The sequence below is a fragment of the Brachyhypopomus gauderio genome, chromosome 11 (assembly GCF_052324685.1).
Source record: "Brachyhypopomus gauderio isolate BG-103 chromosome 11, BGAUD_0.2, whole genome shotgun sequence".
NCBI lineage: Eukaryota > Metazoa > Chordata > Actinopteri > Gymnotiformes > Hypopomidae > Brachyhypopomus > Brachyhypopomus gauderio.
In genome coordinates, this window is record NC_135221.1 from 10,549,199 (window position 1) to 10,567,762 (window position 18,564).

The 18,564-nt window shown below is 40.8% G+C and overlaps 1 protein-coding gene across 1 annotated transcript in view; it reads right to left on the minus strand.

The window, feature by feature from the left end:
• fat2 (FAT atypical cadherin 2) overlaps window positions 1–18,564 on the minus strand; it is a 35,250-nt gene that overhangs the window by 16,116 nt on the left and 570 nt on the right. The window contains exons 2-13 of the mRNA XM_077021874.1: window positions 12,777–16,070; window positions 12,095–12,406; window positions 10,481–10,539; window positions 9,886–10,197; window positions 9,536–9,746; window positions 7,521–7,660; window positions 7,083–7,358; window positions 6,652–6,862; window positions 1,938–5,984; window positions 1,469–1,665; window positions 1,140–1,293; window positions 360–593 (exon numbers count right to left, since the gene is read on the minus strand). Coding sequence (XP_076877989.1) covers window positions 360–593; window positions 1,140–1,293; window positions 1,469–1,665; window positions 1,938–5,984; window positions 6,652–6,862; window positions 7,083–7,358; window positions 7,521–7,660; window positions 9,536–9,746; window positions 9,886–10,197; window positions 10,481–10,539; window positions 12,095–12,406; window positions 12,777–16,047 — 9,424 coding nt within the window. The 5' untranslated portion in view covers window positions 16,048–16,070. The remainder of the gene's footprint in view (window positions 1–359; window positions 594–1,139; window positions 1,294–1,468; window positions 1,666–1,937; window positions 5,985–6,651; window positions 6,863–7,082; window positions 7,359–7,520; window positions 7,661–9,535; window positions 9,747–9,885; window positions 10,198–10,480; window positions 10,540–12,094; window positions 12,407–12,776; window positions 16,071–18,564) is intronic.

Genomic DNA, 18,564 nt, shown 5'->3' on the forward strand with positions numbered 1-18,564 from the left:
AATAACCTGAAAGTATTTTGTAGCTGTTGGTGTTTACAGGCTGCAAATGGAGTAAAGGTATTTGTGGAAAAAACAGCCCAGGGCCAAAATCTACAGTCAATCCTGTACATGTCTTCACACATATCCAGGTGTGGTGAAACACTCCCTAATAGTCGTTCCTTGCTTTCAATCTCAGTTCAAACACAGCACACCCCTCAACTCCCTCTCCCTGGTGCTCTTGCTTAATCTTAAGACATGGGAGTCTTCGAAGAAGGCACTTAGCAAATGTTTATCTTTCTGTTCAGTTTCTCAGATACCAGTAGAACAAATTCTTGGACATGCGAAAGGACAAATGTGTTTTAATGTAGTAATGGCAATACCTGTGTCTGGGTCTTTGGCATAGATGACTGCAATGGGCGTTCTAATCGTGGTGTTATCAAAGACAGTGACTTCATAGTGGTCAGTGGAGAACCGCGGCGGGTTGTCATTCATATCCTGGACCATGAGCACAACGTCGGCCTGGCACGAACGCCCACCTCCGTCGGTTGCCTTGACGACCAGGTCATACCCCGTTTCCTTCTCCCGGTCCAGGACGGCAAGGGTGAACAGCTCCCCTGTTTACGACACAAGCTTGTTTCTGTCATGATTTACTCTGAAATATTAGTGACCAAGGACGTAAAGGTGTAAATCATCTCAAATATGGGCATTTAAGCATCAGTAGCGGTTTGGAAAACATTTGTGTATAGTCATAAAAAGTCATTTTATTATATTGTTCTTAACACCCTACATAGACAACAGAGATTTATATCCAAAGACACCTCACAGTCCCCCATGTCCTGGATGGGTTTTAAGATAATTCCAAACATTTCTGATTTTAGTAATCTGATAAGGCATTCTGAGGACATGATGGGTTTAGATAGGAAACGCTGAAACCAGTCAGGGCACATGAAAGACAAACCAAGCAAGAACAACTGACAAAAAAGAACAACCTCAAGCTTTAACATGCAGATGTCTCTGAATAACATCTATTGTCTTGTTTGTTGTTTTGGATACTTGGATATGAAAGTATTAGTGAAAAAATGAATATATCTAATCTTTCTGTAGAAAAATGACACTTCTTTCTGTTAGTCAAGGAAACAAAATATATTTATCCATTTTACCAGTTTTGGAGTTAAGATTAAACTTGTTTGCATTTGGACCATGAAGAGTGAATGAGACATGTCCATTTGTGCCGATGTCTGGATCAGAGGCGGAGACCTTCAGGATGAACCGTCCTGATGAGGAATTCTCCATAACAGCTTCAGTGTAAAGCAACTACAAAAGGAAAGGGGAGAATTGTCAAATGCATATGTTTGAATTTAATTATCATCTTAGGCTCTTAACGACATGTATCAACATTATTCCTTGCTTAGGTAGTTAAGTTTAGAATTATGAATAATTTCAGAAAAGGTTCATTCTTAGCTGTTTTGCGAAACAGTGTATAACTTACTTGTTCACACAATGGACTGTTGTCATTAATATCAAGAACGTGGACCTCCACTGTGGCTGTGGTTTGATATTTTCCATCAGTGGCTACTATCCTAAGGGTGTATTTGTCTTTGACTTCCCTGTCAAGTGAACCTTTGGGTGTAACCCTCCACTCTTTTCCAACTGCAGTGACTGAGAACTGGCCTAGGGGGTCTCCATCTTCAAAAGAAGGTTGACAACAAACACGAATATTCAGTGCATCGACTATACCTTTTAAAGGTTAATTTAGTAGATCTAGATCTAGTACAGTGTATCATACTAGTGAACCATACCTAACCTGCTTCAAACAGTCTAATATGAGCTGGCTATATTTATGTAACATCTCAAAGTTACAGTTCCTAATAACTGTAGTGTCATTTAAGTTCAGTGTCAATATCAATAATTGTTTGCTTTTCTTTGTGTTTTATTCCTGTAGGCATTATTTGACTCACCTGTTATATAGCAGGTGACCTGTCTGTTGTCTAGTGACACATCATTATCTATAGTTGTCAGAGTGACTAAAACCTCCCCAGGCCTGCCGTTCTCAACGATGGATGCCTGATACAGCTCTTCCGTGAACTGAGGTGGATTGTCGTTTACATCGGTTACTGTCACTTCCACAAGAACCGATGATGAAAGCTTGACACTGTTCCCATGATCAGTAGCCACAACATAGAACCTGTACAACTGTTTGGTTTCACAGTCTGTCTCTTTCAAAGTGGTGATCCAGCCAGTCTGTGAATCAATGGTGAAGACCTGACTAACATCATCTGCCTCTGGCTCCAAAGTATAGGTGACCTCTCCATTAGCATCTCTGTCTGGATCATTAGCTGTCACCTGGATGACAGTGGTTCCAGCAGGCATATTTTCAGCCAAAATGGCCTTATATGGATCCGCATCAAACATGGGCTGATTGTCGTTCACATCTTGCACCTGGATACTAACAGACACCAAAGAAGCAACATCTGTGCCATTGTGATTACCCTGTGCAATAACATCTATCTGATACCACTTGGTCTTCTCATAGTCAATATTCTTCTGCACTACAAGGGTGCCACTGTCTTTATCAAGAGCAAAAACCTGGTCTCTGTTGCTTTCCACAGTGTTGCCATCTACTAAGCTGTATATTAGTGGCGTGTCTCCTTCGGCTTTAACTGTGCCTACTTCATAGCCAATGGGGAGATCTTCAGATGCTGAGAATGTATATAGTGGTTCAGAAAACCTTGGCAAGGGCACCTCTGGTGGTACAACCTTAACCTCCACTGGGACAGAGGTGTTGTAAAATGGAATGCTTCCATCTCGAGCCTGGACTTTGAAATTGAATATCTTGTTCTCCATTCCAACTAGGCTCTCTTTGACACTGACTATACCAGTAAATGGATTAATTTCGATCACCTCCTCTGTCACTTCCTCAGCTTCATCCACTGCATATGTGACATCTGCATTCCTGCCATCATCAGCATCATAAGCCATTATTTGAATGACTGGAGAACCTTTATTTACCGTAGACTGAATGGAAACGTGGTATTGTGAGGCTTTGAATTGAGGGGCGTTGTCATTCTCATCCGTGAGGATGATCTTCACAGTGCAAAAACCTACTCTGCCACCTCCATCCTTAGCCATGACTTTAATGGCAATCACCCTTTGTGAGGGATTCTCTCTGTCCAAAGGTTGAGAGGTCACAATCTGTCCTTCGTGGTCAATAGAGAATTTTTCATCTGCAAGCTTGTTAATAATGGTGTAGTCCACACTACCATACGGACCGTCGTCAGGATCGATGGCAGCCAGGCGAATCACACGTGTCCCTGCCTCCGCATTCTCAGCCAGGTCAGCTTCATAAACGTCCTGGCTGAAGTAGGGACTGTGTCTGTTGCTGCTGGTCATGTCAATGTTCACGGGTGCAGTCTTTTGGAAGACACCATCCGAAACAGCAACCGTGAGGTTGTAGAACTGATCCAGATTTTTCTTGCAAACGTTAGAAAATGAGATAAGTCCCGATGATTCGTTGATAGCAAAGTACCTCCCTTCATTACCTGAGAGAATTTTGTATTGGAGATTGTCCTTGCTGTCAGGATCTGAGGCCTGGATTTTTATGATTATGTGGCCACAGCTGGCCTGTTCATCCAGAGATGCTTGATAGAGAGACTTGCTGAAGTTTGGAGGATTGTCATTGACATCTATAACATTCACAGTAACATGAGCTTCGCTGCTGAGAGGTGATGTGCCGTTATCCGTGGCTCTGATTCTAAGATGAAATTGCTGAGTGGTCTCATAGTCCAGCACTTGTGATGTTACTAAAAGACCACTTAGTGGGTCAATTTGAAAAAACTCAGTTTCATTTTTCTCTGTGACAACAATTTGGTAAGTTATGTCTTTGTTTCTCCCTGAGTCTCTGTCAAAGGCTGAAACCTCTATTACAGACGTGCCTACTGGAAGACCTTCTAACAGTTCCGCTGCATAAGTACGATTCTCGAAGACAGGACCATTATCGTTGAAATCTTCCACATCTATTTCCACTTTTGCATCTGCAAAAGTGCCAGTCACGGAGTCTGTGGCCCGAACAGTTAATAGGTGCTTTGTTTGTGTCTCATAGTCTAAAAAATCTGTAACACTTAACATTCCTGTTTTGAAGTCGATGTGAAAATACTTTGAGACATTTTCCTCCTCAAGATTGTAGATAAGACGATAGCCCTCTGGATTTCTTGCTTGCACATGCAGAATGGTTGTGTAAGGAGTAATGTTTTCAGGTAGTCTCAAAGGATAAAACAGTCTCTGAAATATAGGATGGGAACGGTTTTGTACTTGGACATACAGTTCTCCCCAAGCCGACAGACTGGGCTCACCCTCGTCAGATGCCCGCACGATAAGCACATACTTATTCAGTGACTCAAAGTCTAGTGGTCGTTGAAGGGACACATCTCCTATATAGGGATCAATCCTGAAGAGATTGAAATGGTCCTCTAGTGTAAATATTACAGATCCATTTTCACCCGTGTCATCGTCAGTGGCCAGCACTTGAAAGAGAACATCCCCTGGTTCAGTCTCATCGGATATCATCAGAGTGTGGGGAAGGTTTGATATGACGGGCGCGTTGTCATTGATGTCATCTATATAGACCTTGACTTGAGTGACAGCTATACGTGGTGGATTTCTCATGTCTCTGACCTCTACGGCTACGTCATACTCATCCTGTTCCTCCCTGTCAAAGGGAACACCAGTTGTCTGCAGTACTCCTGATGATGATACAATTGAAAACTTATCCACTGGGTTCAAAACAGAGTATATCAGGGGTTCATTGAGGAAGCTACCCGTGGCTCTTAGTACAGTTAACATTTTTATAGTTGTAGTGTTTTCCATTACAGTACCCATATGCATCCTCTCCTCAAACTTCAGACTTGTCTTTTTAATTTTTGTGACGTTGGCTTTTACTAAAGCAGTGTCTTTGTATAAGCCATCCGAGGCTATAACTTTCAGCTCATAATATGGCTGGAAGTCAGACTCTTCATTCACTGAAATTTCTCCACTTAATTGATCTATTTTAAATACATTGTTGTGATTGCTCTCTGGAATACTGTACAAAACTGATGAATCTGCGTCATGAGCCATTACTTGGATTATTCTTGTGTCTTTAAAGACAGGATACACCATGGAAGCCACATAGATGGGTAGTGTGAATTTAGGGGGACAGTCATTGAAATCTAGGACATGAATGGTAACTCTGCATGGTTTGGCAGCACTCAGAGAGGGTTCCCCAGAGTCCTGAACTTGAACAGTAAAGACAAACTCAGGGGTTGTCTCAAAGTCAAGCACAGATATTAGAGAGATGGTGCCCATGCTTGGATCTATTTTAAACACTTTCTGCGCCGTCGGCTCTTGGATCTGGAAGACTAGTAGAGCGTTAGAGTCCTTGTCAGCATCCGAGGCCTTGATTACCAGTGGGGTGTTGTTCTCACCCATTACCATGCTGTTAATAGATGCAGACTCAATAATCTGCCCAAAGTAACTGTCCTGAAAAAAAACGGGGGCATTGTCATTTTCATCGACGACGTACACATAAACAACAGCGTCTGACGAGATCCCAGCTGTATTTGAGGCTCTTATTAACAGGCGGTAAGAGACACACTCTTCAAAATCAAGGGTCTTTTGGAGATACAGCTGCCCAGAGTTGAAATTGATGTGGAAAGTCCCATCGGGGTCACCATCTTTGATCCTGTAACTCACAGCAGACGGACAGCTGGCTGAGACGGAGAGCAGTGGGGAGTTTAAAGGGCTGGCCTCACTTATTTCAATGAAGTATTCATCCAGGGTGAACTTGGGTGCTGTGTGCTCAGAGAGCTTCACGTGAATGTTGATGGGGCAGAGGTCACTGCGCTGGGGAAAGCCCTGGTCCGTGGCTTTCACAGTTAGATGGTACTGCTCCTGGGTGAGCCTGTCTAATGACTTAGCCACCCGGAGGCTTCCTGTCTCCTGATCAATTTCAAATGCTTCATCTGTATTCCCTGTTGAGAGAAATTGTTAAATTACTACAACGTTACTAACTTGATGTCATTAATGGCTAGGAATTGGTTGGAATGCACCACAACAGTTTATGAAAAGAAATCCAGTGGGTAGTTTCACCTCAAAAAAGAGAATTTAACTTAGTCAGTGCAAAGAGTATTTTCTAAATCACCAGGAAAGATAAGTAAAAACTCTTTGTAAAATGATGTGCACTCTATGTTAAATTATGATGTTTTGCACTCTTTTATGAAAATATGCTTAAGAATTAATAATTGAATTTCTGATATATCTACATTGCTGTGATTACTTCACAGCCTGAAAAAAGGAGAGAAGAGCAAACAGATCTAAGATTCCCAACAATCATATATTTCTGATATTTCATGGGCTATTACTACATCTATTTCACTTTCTACATAATCAATCACATTTTATTCAGGTGGCATTACCTGTTGCTCATCTGGATTTATGTGAACGGTCTGTCCAGTAAGTTGAACTATTTTCAATACTTGTACATTTATTAGATAGATGGATGTAGCAATGAATTAAAAACGAGCATTACAGTATTAAATAGCTCGTATTGTAGAATTATTACTCATTTTATTACAGCTATAATAATCATAAACCTGAAGAAGAAAACAAAAAAATGATTGGCAGCTATTATTCTCCCACCTGAGTGAATGGAGTAGACAATCTCAGCATTACTGCCTTTGTCTTTATCCAAAGCTTTGACTCGGAGCACCTCAGTGCCGGTTGGAGCCAGGTTGTGGACGCTCCCATCATAATGAGTGCTCATGAAAGTAGGTGTGTAATCGTTACAGTCCTCAACATGCACCACAGCTTTGACAAAGTTCCTCTTCACCGGAATCTCCTGATCGCGGACCTGCGTTACCAAAAAATATAGAATGTTACTTTTCTCTTTAAAAAATTTATAAATAATAAAATAAATAGTGACTTAAATTAAATTCACTACTTTACAATATTAGAATAATAGTATGTCTAACATTATCATTATGATAATCCAATCAGCAATTAACTGATGATAAAATGTGTAATGATAAAAATTCTATAGCTCGTCTGTGGTGACATAAGAAGCATTTTACCATCACAATAAGAATGTGCACTGAGAGGGCCTCATAGTCCAGCTCCTCGGTCAGAACAAGCACTCCGCTCTTTGGATCCAGGTGGAAATGCTTGAGGCTGTCTGGGTGGAGGCTGCTATGAATAGAGTAGACCAGCCTGCTGTTGGTGTCTGCGTCATGGGCACCGATCTGCAGGATCTCCTTCCATGGAGCTGTGTCCTCTGGAACTCTGACTTCATATAGAGTTTTCAGGAACTCTGGACGGTGCTCATTCATATCCAGTACTCGGATATATGCCTGAGGGTCAGGAGGAAAAGCATGCAATGTTTAAAGATTTGTTTGTGGAATCTCTCACATTTAAATTAACATATAAGACGTTGCAATAACTGCACAGTCGTCTATACTGTGAAATACTATATTATTGTGTCATGCGTCAACATGTGAGACATATACCCTTACCTGAGTGGTTATCATATGAGAGCCATCCGTAACACTGACGGTGAGGTTGTAATTTGAATTTTTGCCTGCATCCAGGCGTCTGGCTATTAGAATACTCCCTGTGTTCTTCTCTATGTAAAAGTCCTGGTCCTCATCACCACCTAAAAGATGACACCAGCTGATTAGAACACAAGACTTTGGGAGAAATCTCAGGGCATCTGAGGGGCACCTTTCAGCATCTCTCAGCAGACCTGCACGTTGACCCGCATGCATCCATGTAAGGCTGAGCAAATAGAACGATATTGTGATAGTAAGACCCAGGTGGCATGCGATCCAAGCCGAACAAAACAAAGCCTGTTTAACTGAGTGATGTGATTAATCTTTGTCCAGGGCTGGCCCCTTTAATTGACGGCCGCTCCAGCATAGTAGAGCTCAACCGTGTGTGAGTAAGCCTCGCTGAAAACCAATAGCACACATTTCAACTGCCCAGGGTGCTCACTCATCCAGCTTAATGAAAGCCAATGACAGGACGTTCAAGTACAAGCACTGCACAACTTCCGCTTTCATGCTCTGTCTTGTGTGTTCATAACACAAATCAAGGTCACTTGAAAACGTTCCTCCTGAGTCGTAGAGTATATAACAACAAAATTGTTTCAGGGGAAATGTTTGGCATGCATACACTCAGAACAGACGTCTCAATCAGTAGGGGTAAACCCATGCCTGCTTTGGCAGATGGTGTTTATTAAGAAATCCACCTTTTGAAGGCTTGCTACTCTCATTTAAGATGGACCAAAGCTTTGCAGCAGGCCTTAAACCTATTTTGCTATGATCTACTTATTCTCCAAATGTAGCAATCCTGAACGGGTTTATACAAACTGCTCTCCCTTTAACTCATGCAGTCCCCATGACCAAGTGTGTCTAATGCAGAGCTGACTGATCTTGGTGGAGGCTTTGAAGGTTTCTGAAAAAAGCCTGTTTACAGTGGTCTTTGTTTCATAGGGACTGAATCTACACTTCAAAAATAAAGGCAAACAAATAGAGTACATTGTGTAGAATATATTGAGCCAAATTGATGTTTTAAAAAAATGTTTGAAGGGGCTAACATATTAATTTTGCAAATTTTATATAAGATTACCGTATATAAAGGCATGCAGATTACATTGAAGAGATTAAAGTATTCAGCTTGAGAATAACGGAGAAAAGAGTATAAGATTCTTACTGTGTTGAGTCGTACGTGCATTCACAAATGTAATGGATTCTCATTGCATTCAGTATATTTAAAGCACAGCTACTATAATGACTCGTACTCTGAGATACAGTATTAATTTTCTCATATATGTAATGTCTGAAGCCTTCAGTTATTCCCAGACCAGTCCTGAGTAATATAGTATATTCGTTTAACACGGTGGAATGGCAACTATGTCCCTGATACATTTCCAATGTTGTTTTTCTATTTGAGTTATAGAAGCTGAGTTAGAAGTTGAGTTATAGAAGCTGAGCTAAAAGGCAGTGTGAAGTTGAGAACAAATGTGGTGCTCATCGGGCTTCTATGAGACTTATGGAGGAGAGGCAAGGGCACAGGACCTTGGCCTGCCATCTGAGAAAACAGGGCACAGTTGGGGTTTTGTCCCCTGGCTCATACCGTACCACAAGGTGGAAAGCCCAAGATAACCCTGTGCTTCCAAATGGAGCTAAATGTGATTAAAAACAACACTAGTGTTGATTTTATGCACAAATATAATTCCAGCTGTTTTTCACACATCGTAAATCAGTTATGAGAAAATAAACAGTTTTTTAAATTCAGTTTTACATCAATTCCAAAGCTGTTTCTGAAATCTTTTGATTCATTGCGAAATCTTTGCACAATACACAGTCAACAACAAGCTCTGTCACTTGCTTTTGTTCCGTCAGTACTGCCAGTCACCAGAGGTGGGATTATGTTCAAATTGTACTGGGACATATTTGGGCTGTGTTGTCATGTTTACGGTTACCGAGGTGTGGCAGGGAGGAGGGCAGGGTGATAGTCAAACACTCACCTACAATGTCAAACCAGAGGAGGCTTGAAATGATTTCTGTGCTAACAATTCCCACCATGTGAGTGACTTCGTCCGTCTCCATGACGGCGAAGTTGAAGTGGGCTTCGTCGAAGGCCAGCAGCGCAGAACTAGGCTTAGGCTGCGGGAGCCATTCCACATCCAGACGACACTTGGACATTCGCACGGGGCTGCCATGGTCTGTGGCTTTTATCTGTGATGTACAAGAGACACACAGCACATGTACACGTATTATTTACTATTATTAGTTACTTTTTGCATGCCTGTCTATTATTTGCTAACAAAATGGGTGAAGACGGAAGCTTTAAATGAGGTATCTGTGACTCTTTTACCGTTAGGATGCTATAGTTGCCTCGCCCAAACTCCCCCAAGGCTGTCACCACCCCTGTGGTGGGGTCGATATCAAATCGCCCCTCCATGCTGTCCTCCAGGGTGTATGTGATCATGCCATTGGGGCCCACATCGTCGTCGTGAGCCAGCATCCTGTATACACGCTCGGGTAGTGCTGTGCTTTGACGCTCGGGCAGTTTGACCTGGAAAAGCTTGTGACTGAACCGAGGGCTGTTGTCATTTTCATCCAGCACGCGAATGACCACCGTGGCAGTGGAGCTCAGTGGAGGGGCCCCGTTATCGCACGCGATCACCTGCACGCGCAATAACGACATGAGTACCGTTTAAGAAGAACAATGCACGCGGGATAATATGAGTACTCACGTTTTCTAACGTCAATATAGGTATATTTTGCCTTTTATAGGACATTTAAATCAAGTCCATTAAATTAGTACTGTTAAAGCTCGTCATTTTAAACATTTATGAAGTGACGCGATCTGGAAATTAAAATAAAAAAACATATTCAGTGCACAATAAGTGAAAGGATCAGACTCGTGCTTCCTGACTAAATAAACGAGAATTAACAGGTGCGCTCACCTCAATAATGTGCTCTGGTTTTTGTTCGCGGTCCAGAGACGTCAGGGTACTGATCGCACCTAAGTAAACACAGACACAGGAAGGATAAAATGATCAATGGCACTGCGCTCAGACGGATGGCACACCTGTTTGTATACCTCAGAATGAAAAGTTCACTCTCTCTTCCCACAGCTTTGCTTTCTTGGCAGTGTTTATTTAGTTGTGTTGTTTACACGAGGTCACTCTCGAGGTCTTGGCCCACTCCATTGTGGCCGCCACATTTTCGTATTTTCGAAGTTGTCAAGAGAAAAACAGTCTTATTTCAACAGCTTCCTAAAACCTGACTACGATTAAGCTGTGGATTGTTTTAAATACCGTATGCGAAGCCTTGATGTGCCATCAAGCAACGTATGCAGTGATTTTCATTTACTACGTTAAAGTTTGCTTCTATCGAGTAGGGGATGATAGTTGAGTCCTGAAAGCAAGTTTTTGGGCAATTTGTCATTTTGTTTACCACCAATGCAGTAAATGCTGTCAGGCTGTCATACCCGCCGGGTCTTTCTGCGTTTAGTGCACTCAAAACAAACCCCGCTGGATTTTTTACTGTTGTCTGTATTTAGGCAGGTGACGCCTGTTAAAGTCGTTGAGGAAAATGTGCTTTTAGCATTAACGTCCACCAACTTAGGAATGAGATATATTATTACCTAAATCTATTATATAAACCAAATACATGTTCAGAATTTTCTTTACCATTACGTTGACCTTATACACACCACAGATCTGTTTTGTCTTCGACAATACTTCAATACTGAAGTTGAACACAAGACGGGTTTTCTACACTGAGCTGGTAAAGCAGTTAGTTTAGTCATACTGATCTCTGTAGAAATCAGTTAACATTCCTGTTCTAATACGGGGATACAGAGATCTGTAGCAACACCTGAATAACCAGCATTATCTTTACAGTAATAATATTTCAACTCTGCTGTAGTTTGCTTTATGTCTACCAACTCTCAAAAAGGCCAGTTAATAAACACAAGAGACATACACCTCAGCGTGCGTTTAACTGCTGTAAGGTCCCTTGCGCTGGACGGGAGGTGATGTGGAAATGAGAAGTTCTGAACTGACAAGTACAAGCCTGAGATGCAGGTTAATGCTGTTCTAATTTCCCTAGGAGCATTTTTACAACCATGACTAATCTGCAGGCCGGAGATAAGAGGGTTTCGGAAGAAGAGCAGTGCTTTCCCAATAACTGAAAAATGATTAAAATGATAATTTTGTATACAGTAGTTAGCTTATTCGGTTTATTCACAAAGATCCTGTTACACAACCTTGAATACACATCGTTAGTACCTGAACTTGTATGACTGAGCTGTCATAAACTGCACATATTATTTATATATTAACCATTTATGATTTTTAACATGTAAAAATAATATGACCTTTCCTGACACTTATATTATATTATAAGCCATTTTTTATAAAACATTTTTTGACACAAGTCCAAAACCAACCAATACAAAGTACATTTATTAAATGGGTATATTTCTTGGCACTCACAAGAATATCAAGCAGATGTATGAAAATGAAGGACCTTTATCCAACTGAAGTGAAGAGCCAGTGAAGAGTGTTGTTTACCTGTTTTTGAGTTGATGGTGAAATGTATTCGCTGAGAATCCAGAATTTGGAATGTTATCTTCCCCTCTGAAGATTTGTCCATATCTGTGGCAGACACTTTCGATACAAATGTGTCTTGGGGCAAATTTTCTTGGACAGACGCAAAGTAGACAGGTTGGGAAAATGCAGGTGGATTGTCATTAATGTCCAAAACCTCAATGTACACTTCAGTCCAGGATGCAAGAGGAACAGATCCCAGATCAGTGGCATGTACAGTAAGCCAGTAGTACTGAACAGTCTCCCTGTCCAGTGTGTCTGCAGTCTGAATCACTCCTATGACAGAAAATGAAGAAGACTTCAACTATTGAAATACAGAGTCTTAGTATTCACCGTAATTAAAATTCACTGTATTAGACAAATTACAAAGACTGATCAAATGTACAAACAGTACACCATGCATGAAGATACAGTGATCTGAAACTGGAATCTATAAGAACCTATAAGAAGACTGATAACTGGACATAATTGTGATGTAATTGGAAGCAAATGTTTTGGCTAAAGAAAATCTCTTCAACATGAAAAAGACAAGTATGACTTAAAGAAGGAATTTAAGTACAGTAAAGTAAATCTGATTATTTTCAATTAGGCACAATACCCATTCGAGTTGGGCCCTGTTGCATTCAGCTCATAGTATTAAACCTACCTGTTTCTTCATCTATGACAAAGACTCCAAGACCCGTCCCATCATAAATGTGATATCTGACTTCGCCATCTTTCCCCGAATCTTTATCCACTGCTGTCAGGGTTATGACAGATGTTCCTATTTTGGCATCCTCCATAACTGGAGCTGTGTGTACAAATGAGCTGAAAACTGGCTTATTCAAATTTTCATTGACATCCAGCACTTCAACCTCTATGAAACACGAGGATGATAAGGACCTGGGATTTCCATGGTCCACAGCTCGAACAGTTAGATTATACGACTGCTTTTTCTCAAAGTCAAGCTCCTTCTCAAGAGTTAGTAATCCTGTGGATGTGTCCAGGAAAAAGGTGCCTGCCTCATTGTTCTTCAGATTATAGCTTATAAGACTTCCACTTCCCAAATCCAAGTCGTAGCTTTCAACCCAGAGCAGCACTGTGCCTGGAGGGGCATCCTCGGGGACTTTAACCCTATAGATCTTGGGGGCAAATTTAGGAGGATTATCATTGATATCATCTAGGACAACCAATAGATCTGCCGTTGAAAAAAGTTGTGAATTTTCTTTGGCTTGATCCCTAGCCTCTATCCTTAAGTCATATCTGGGAAAAGTTTCTCTGTCCAATTGCCCTATCACCTTAACTTCTCCAGATGTTTCATCAATATTGAAAAAGTCAGTAAATGTCAACAACGAATATTTAATGGCTCCATTGTCATCAAGGTCATAATCAATTGCTTGTACTTTGAAGATGCTCGCATCAGCCTCTGCATTTTCAGGAATCCTCAAAACATATCTCGGTTGAGAAAATAATGGTGGATTGTCATTTACGTCCAAAATATTAACAGCAAGAAATTTCCATGCAGTTGTTTGTGGAGTACCTAAATCATACACTGTTATGTTCAGAATATAGAATTCTTTTGTTTCTCTGTCTAATTCACAGATAGTCTTTAAATCTCCTGTGCTCATATCAATTGTGAAGCATCCATCCTCATTCCCATTTGAAATGACATAGACAAGCCTTCCATTAAAGCCACTATCATTATCAGTAGCCTTAAAGTGTAGTATAGATGTGTTGAGAGCAAAGTCTTCCCTTATGTCAATGGAGCTTGGTATGCCAAGAGCAAACTTTGGGGAGTAACGATTGATTATGTGGACGTCAGAGAAGGAGTCTTCCTCTTGAGCAGAGAGTATAGGCTTGATTGACTCAATAAGCTTGTCATTCAGTTGCTTGATTACTCCAGTTTCCTGGCAGTGTGCTGAGGGTTCTGTGCCCTTGCTCGTGACATACACACTCACAGTAGTGGGGTCAGCATTGTATTTGCCATCTGTTGCTGATATTTTTAGAATATATGAGGAGCTTTGTGTCTCTAGAATATTTGTGGGGATAGACTGAGCTAGCGTGATAGTGCCGGAAACAGGGTCAATGTCAAATAATTTTTCTTCATTTCCGCTCTCAATGCCATAACGGATTTGTTCCAGCTCATCAAGGTCAACCGCAGACATCCCCACAATGCTCCTTCCAGGTGCAAAGTCATGAGGTATGGAGGCATTGCACGCCACTTTTTCAAAAACTGGGACATTGTCATTGATGTTGGACATGGTGATGGTCACTGCACACTCAGTCACGCGCCTAAAAGGGCTACCACTATCAGACGCCCAGACTCTAAGATGGTACCACCTCTTCATCAGCTCGTAATCAAACTCTTCTGAGGTAGAAATTACTCCTGTCAATGGATCTATTACAAAAGGCAGGGGAGCTGTGTTTGCAATGGCATAGGTCACAAAACCGTTGTTATCCTTGTCCACATCAATGGCAGAGACAGCTAAGATGCTCGTTCCTATAGGAACGTTTTCTGGCAGAGTGGCTTGGTACGAAGCTAAAGTAAACCTGGGAGCATTGTCATTCTCATCAACAATGTCAACTATGACATGTGCCTGAGCTTCCCCAGCATTTACTGTGACATCAAATTCATAATGCGATTTCTTTTCAAAGTCAAGAGCCTCAGAGGTAACAATAATACCAGTTTTTGAACTAATTTTGAATTTGTGGCTATCTGCACTGTCTTTGATGTGATAGGTGACATTTGATGAACTTGTTTGTACAGATACTTTAAGCACATACGTTTTTGGAGGGGAAAATTCACTAAGATTGACATGATATATCTTCTGTTCAAATGTCAGTGATGTAAACTGGGAACTGGGTATATGGATATCCTTAATTGGTGTCAGCAAAGGAGGATTACTTTTGTCTTTGGCCTGAAGAGAGAGATTTAATCCAAATGGATTTTGTGACCACTTAATCCGTTTTGTTGAGACGACTTGAAAGTCACTGCCCTGCAAAACAGACGGAACAATCTCAAAAGCTTTCTCTGAATCCCCTGCAACTATATTCAGCGTGGCCACTCGTGTCTTCGCCTGAGGCTCCATCTTAACATTTACGCTTATTCTGTCCATGTCCATTTGAGGAGCCTCGGAGATGATGGGTGTGGTCCGAGTAAAAGTTTCATTGACTTTTTCAATGGTCACAACAACTTTCGCGACATTTCCAAACTTTTGCACCCCAGAGATTTTTTTGATCCTGTCCTCTGCCAACACAGTTAGGTCATACCTGTCTCTTTGGCGCACATTAAGCCTTTTGACAAGCATGATGGTTCCTGTGAACGGATCAACAGCAAACGGATGTGATCTAGTGGTGAAGGAGTAATAAAACTCAGCATTGCTACCGATGTCAGCATCTGTTGCACTCACTCTCACCACACTTGATTTCAGTGGAGTGTCCTCCCTGATTACCACATTGTACGAGGCAGGGTAGAAGAGTGGTTTTAGGTCGTTTGTATCAAGCACTTGGATCAGTACCTTCGTTCTGGCCTGGAACTCATTGGTGTTCTCGGTAGCTTCAACAGTCAAAGTGTAGGTATCTCGCACCTCTCGATTGAGCAGAACAGGAGAGAGAGTGTTACCACTGCCAGTCGTTATCCTCAGGAAGCAGAAATCCCCCATGGCTACCTCCTCTGCCTTGAAAATTCCATCATCATCTCCAGCGACAACACTGTACTTGATGTTCCAGACAGGATCCGAAAGCACAATACCCATTCGAATGGGACTCTCCACATAGGTCCTAGGGGCAGAGTTCTCATTAATGGTGGCATTATACAAGTGATGAGTGAACCTCAGAGGAGAGCTGTTCTTTTCAAAGCTTCCATGACATCTGGCTATGTGCAGTATGACTGCTATGACACCGAGCAGTTTAGCTCTGTCTGTCAAGGCCATTCTCATCGGCTCCACATGGATGCCCGGACCTAAAGAGAAGGGACGAGAGAGAGAGAGATAGAGAGATAGTTATAATTAATGACTCAGCATGCATTTATGAGTAGAATCGTTAAGTATGTCTGATCATGGCATGGTGAGAGCTTCACTGAGTTCATAGGTAAATATATTAATAGTTACTGAAGACATAATTTTGTAAGCTAAGCAGTCACACACCACACACAAGCGCGCACACACACACACACACACACACACACACACACACACACACACACACAGTCTGTATTGCGAAGTGAAAGCTCACAGTAAGGTATTTGGTCTCTTGTTCTAACATGCCTTGACAAAAGCAGTAGTATTGTTTGAGCTTGTGAAGTACCATTGAGCTCTTTTAGACAGGTGTTACATTTTCATACATCTCATACATCTCATTTTATTATATAACAAATAAGAAAACTTTATTGTCGTCACCCGTGTGTACAATGAAATTTGTGTATTTAAATCAAATCCATACTTTATTAATAATATAACTAAATATCTTATTGCGTTAAGAGTGGGGTGACATTTTCTTCTAGGTCATCATATGTTATACTTTTTCTGTCTGATAATAGTTCTCTTGCTGAATTATTTGCTGAAAATTATAGTCATTTAAGTAATATATCCTAAGGCATCCATGGCTACATTTTAGACTACATTACAGAGATTAGATGAAGTCTCAGAATTAATTAAAATCTGAAAGCTCTTTTAAACTATTGTAAGTATAATAAGACAACCTGTGACCCCCTCCCAAAGAAAAGCAAATTCAAAAGGGGGAGTGGAGGTGAGTGTGTCTCTGCTAGTAGTAGGATGTGTTAAGTATTTTAGTTCCAAGTCAGAGCCTACGGTGTAAGCTACCTGTAGGGACATGCTCGGTCCATCTACACAGGATCTTGGACCACAAGTAACAATGTGAGCCAAAGTTTACAAAATTGTTAGATGGTATTCATGCTGAATCAGCTTTGCCCTGTACCATATAGCTAATGTTATTCTTTCTAATATAAAATGTTAAATGTGATCCTGAGTCAGTTTTCTTATTCTCAAGAAGACGCGTGGCAGATCTGTCACCATGAGCTTTTGGTAGTGTAGGGAACACTGAGGACCATTTAAAAGGTCAAAGGTGTCACCACACTAATACTATATAAGCTAAAAATCAAAGGACACAATCACAGTGAGTGAAAGCATCTTTAAGATGTATGCTTACAGAAATGGTTTTATTTGTGTCGATATAAATATATAATAATTCATGTAAATATGAAATTTACTACACAATCCATTACTACATCTTTTCTTTTCAGTATAACATTGCATTATTATTTCAGAACAATAAATACTAAATATTTTCATGCATAAAGAAAAATTTGTTATTTATTGTATAAATACAGTTATCCAACACCTATTAGCATGGTCAGAAAACTATTAGTCCATAACTAAATTAAATCATCCATGACTTAATAGTTAGCGTTATTATAGCCATTTTTTAAACTTTGTGACTCCGCAGTGAAAGATGTAGAGTCTCTTCGAGGCATGATGCATATATGCCTGTGCAGTATGGCAATAGTAATGAATCTTCCCAGGAGCGTCTGGCCTGTCACAGAAGACTGTGAGAAAAAAAAGCTTAGCCATAAAGGAAGAGGAACCTTCCCAGAGATGCCTGCATGTTCAATTAAAAAGTGAATGTTTTGGACCAAAGTCTATATCAAAGTGGCAGAGAAACGAATGAAAGTTTTGAAGTGACGTACACGTGACTTAAACCTGGTGAAGAGTCCTAGTACATATAACAGTTTTAATGACCACATCATACACACCAGAATGCCATATAGTTCCAAACAACACATATAATCATTGGATGGTTACTTCAAATTCATTGTGTTTCCAACTAAGTCCACTGTTTGTGTGTTAATCCATAAGAGCATAAGTGCATGGGATTAACTGCATCCCCACCCATTAGCATAAGGAGACAATGATCTAAATTACTGGGAAGGGTCCAAAAAACATATAATCAAAACAACTGGCTTAATTCCACTTTAGTCAAATCTTGATTTTTCTGTCATGCTCCCTCTTTGTCACTATTAGCCTGCTGAGTTAAATTAGTTTAAACTAACTTAGAGGTCTCAGATGAGTATAATTTCCTCTCTCATGTTCCTACCAGCTTAAAGGCTTTATGTGTAGACTGGAATGAAAGCTGGAGTCATAGGGTCAAGTGGGAATGCTAGCTCAGTCAGTAAGGTTATCTTAATGCCTGTAATGTGCTCCTCATGTCAGCTCAACATAGACCATATATACAGGTTATGGATGAAGTCCATTACAACTGTGGGGAAAGGGACATTTATGGGCATTCCCTTTATTTATGTGCATTCCCAAATGCACATTTATGTGCATTTGCCTTTATGTTAATATAGTTTATAGACCTTTGTAAAAAGGTTTGCCTATGTTTTCGAATAATTGCATTACAGTTTTGCTTTAAAACATTTCTAATGTGTGACTGACAAC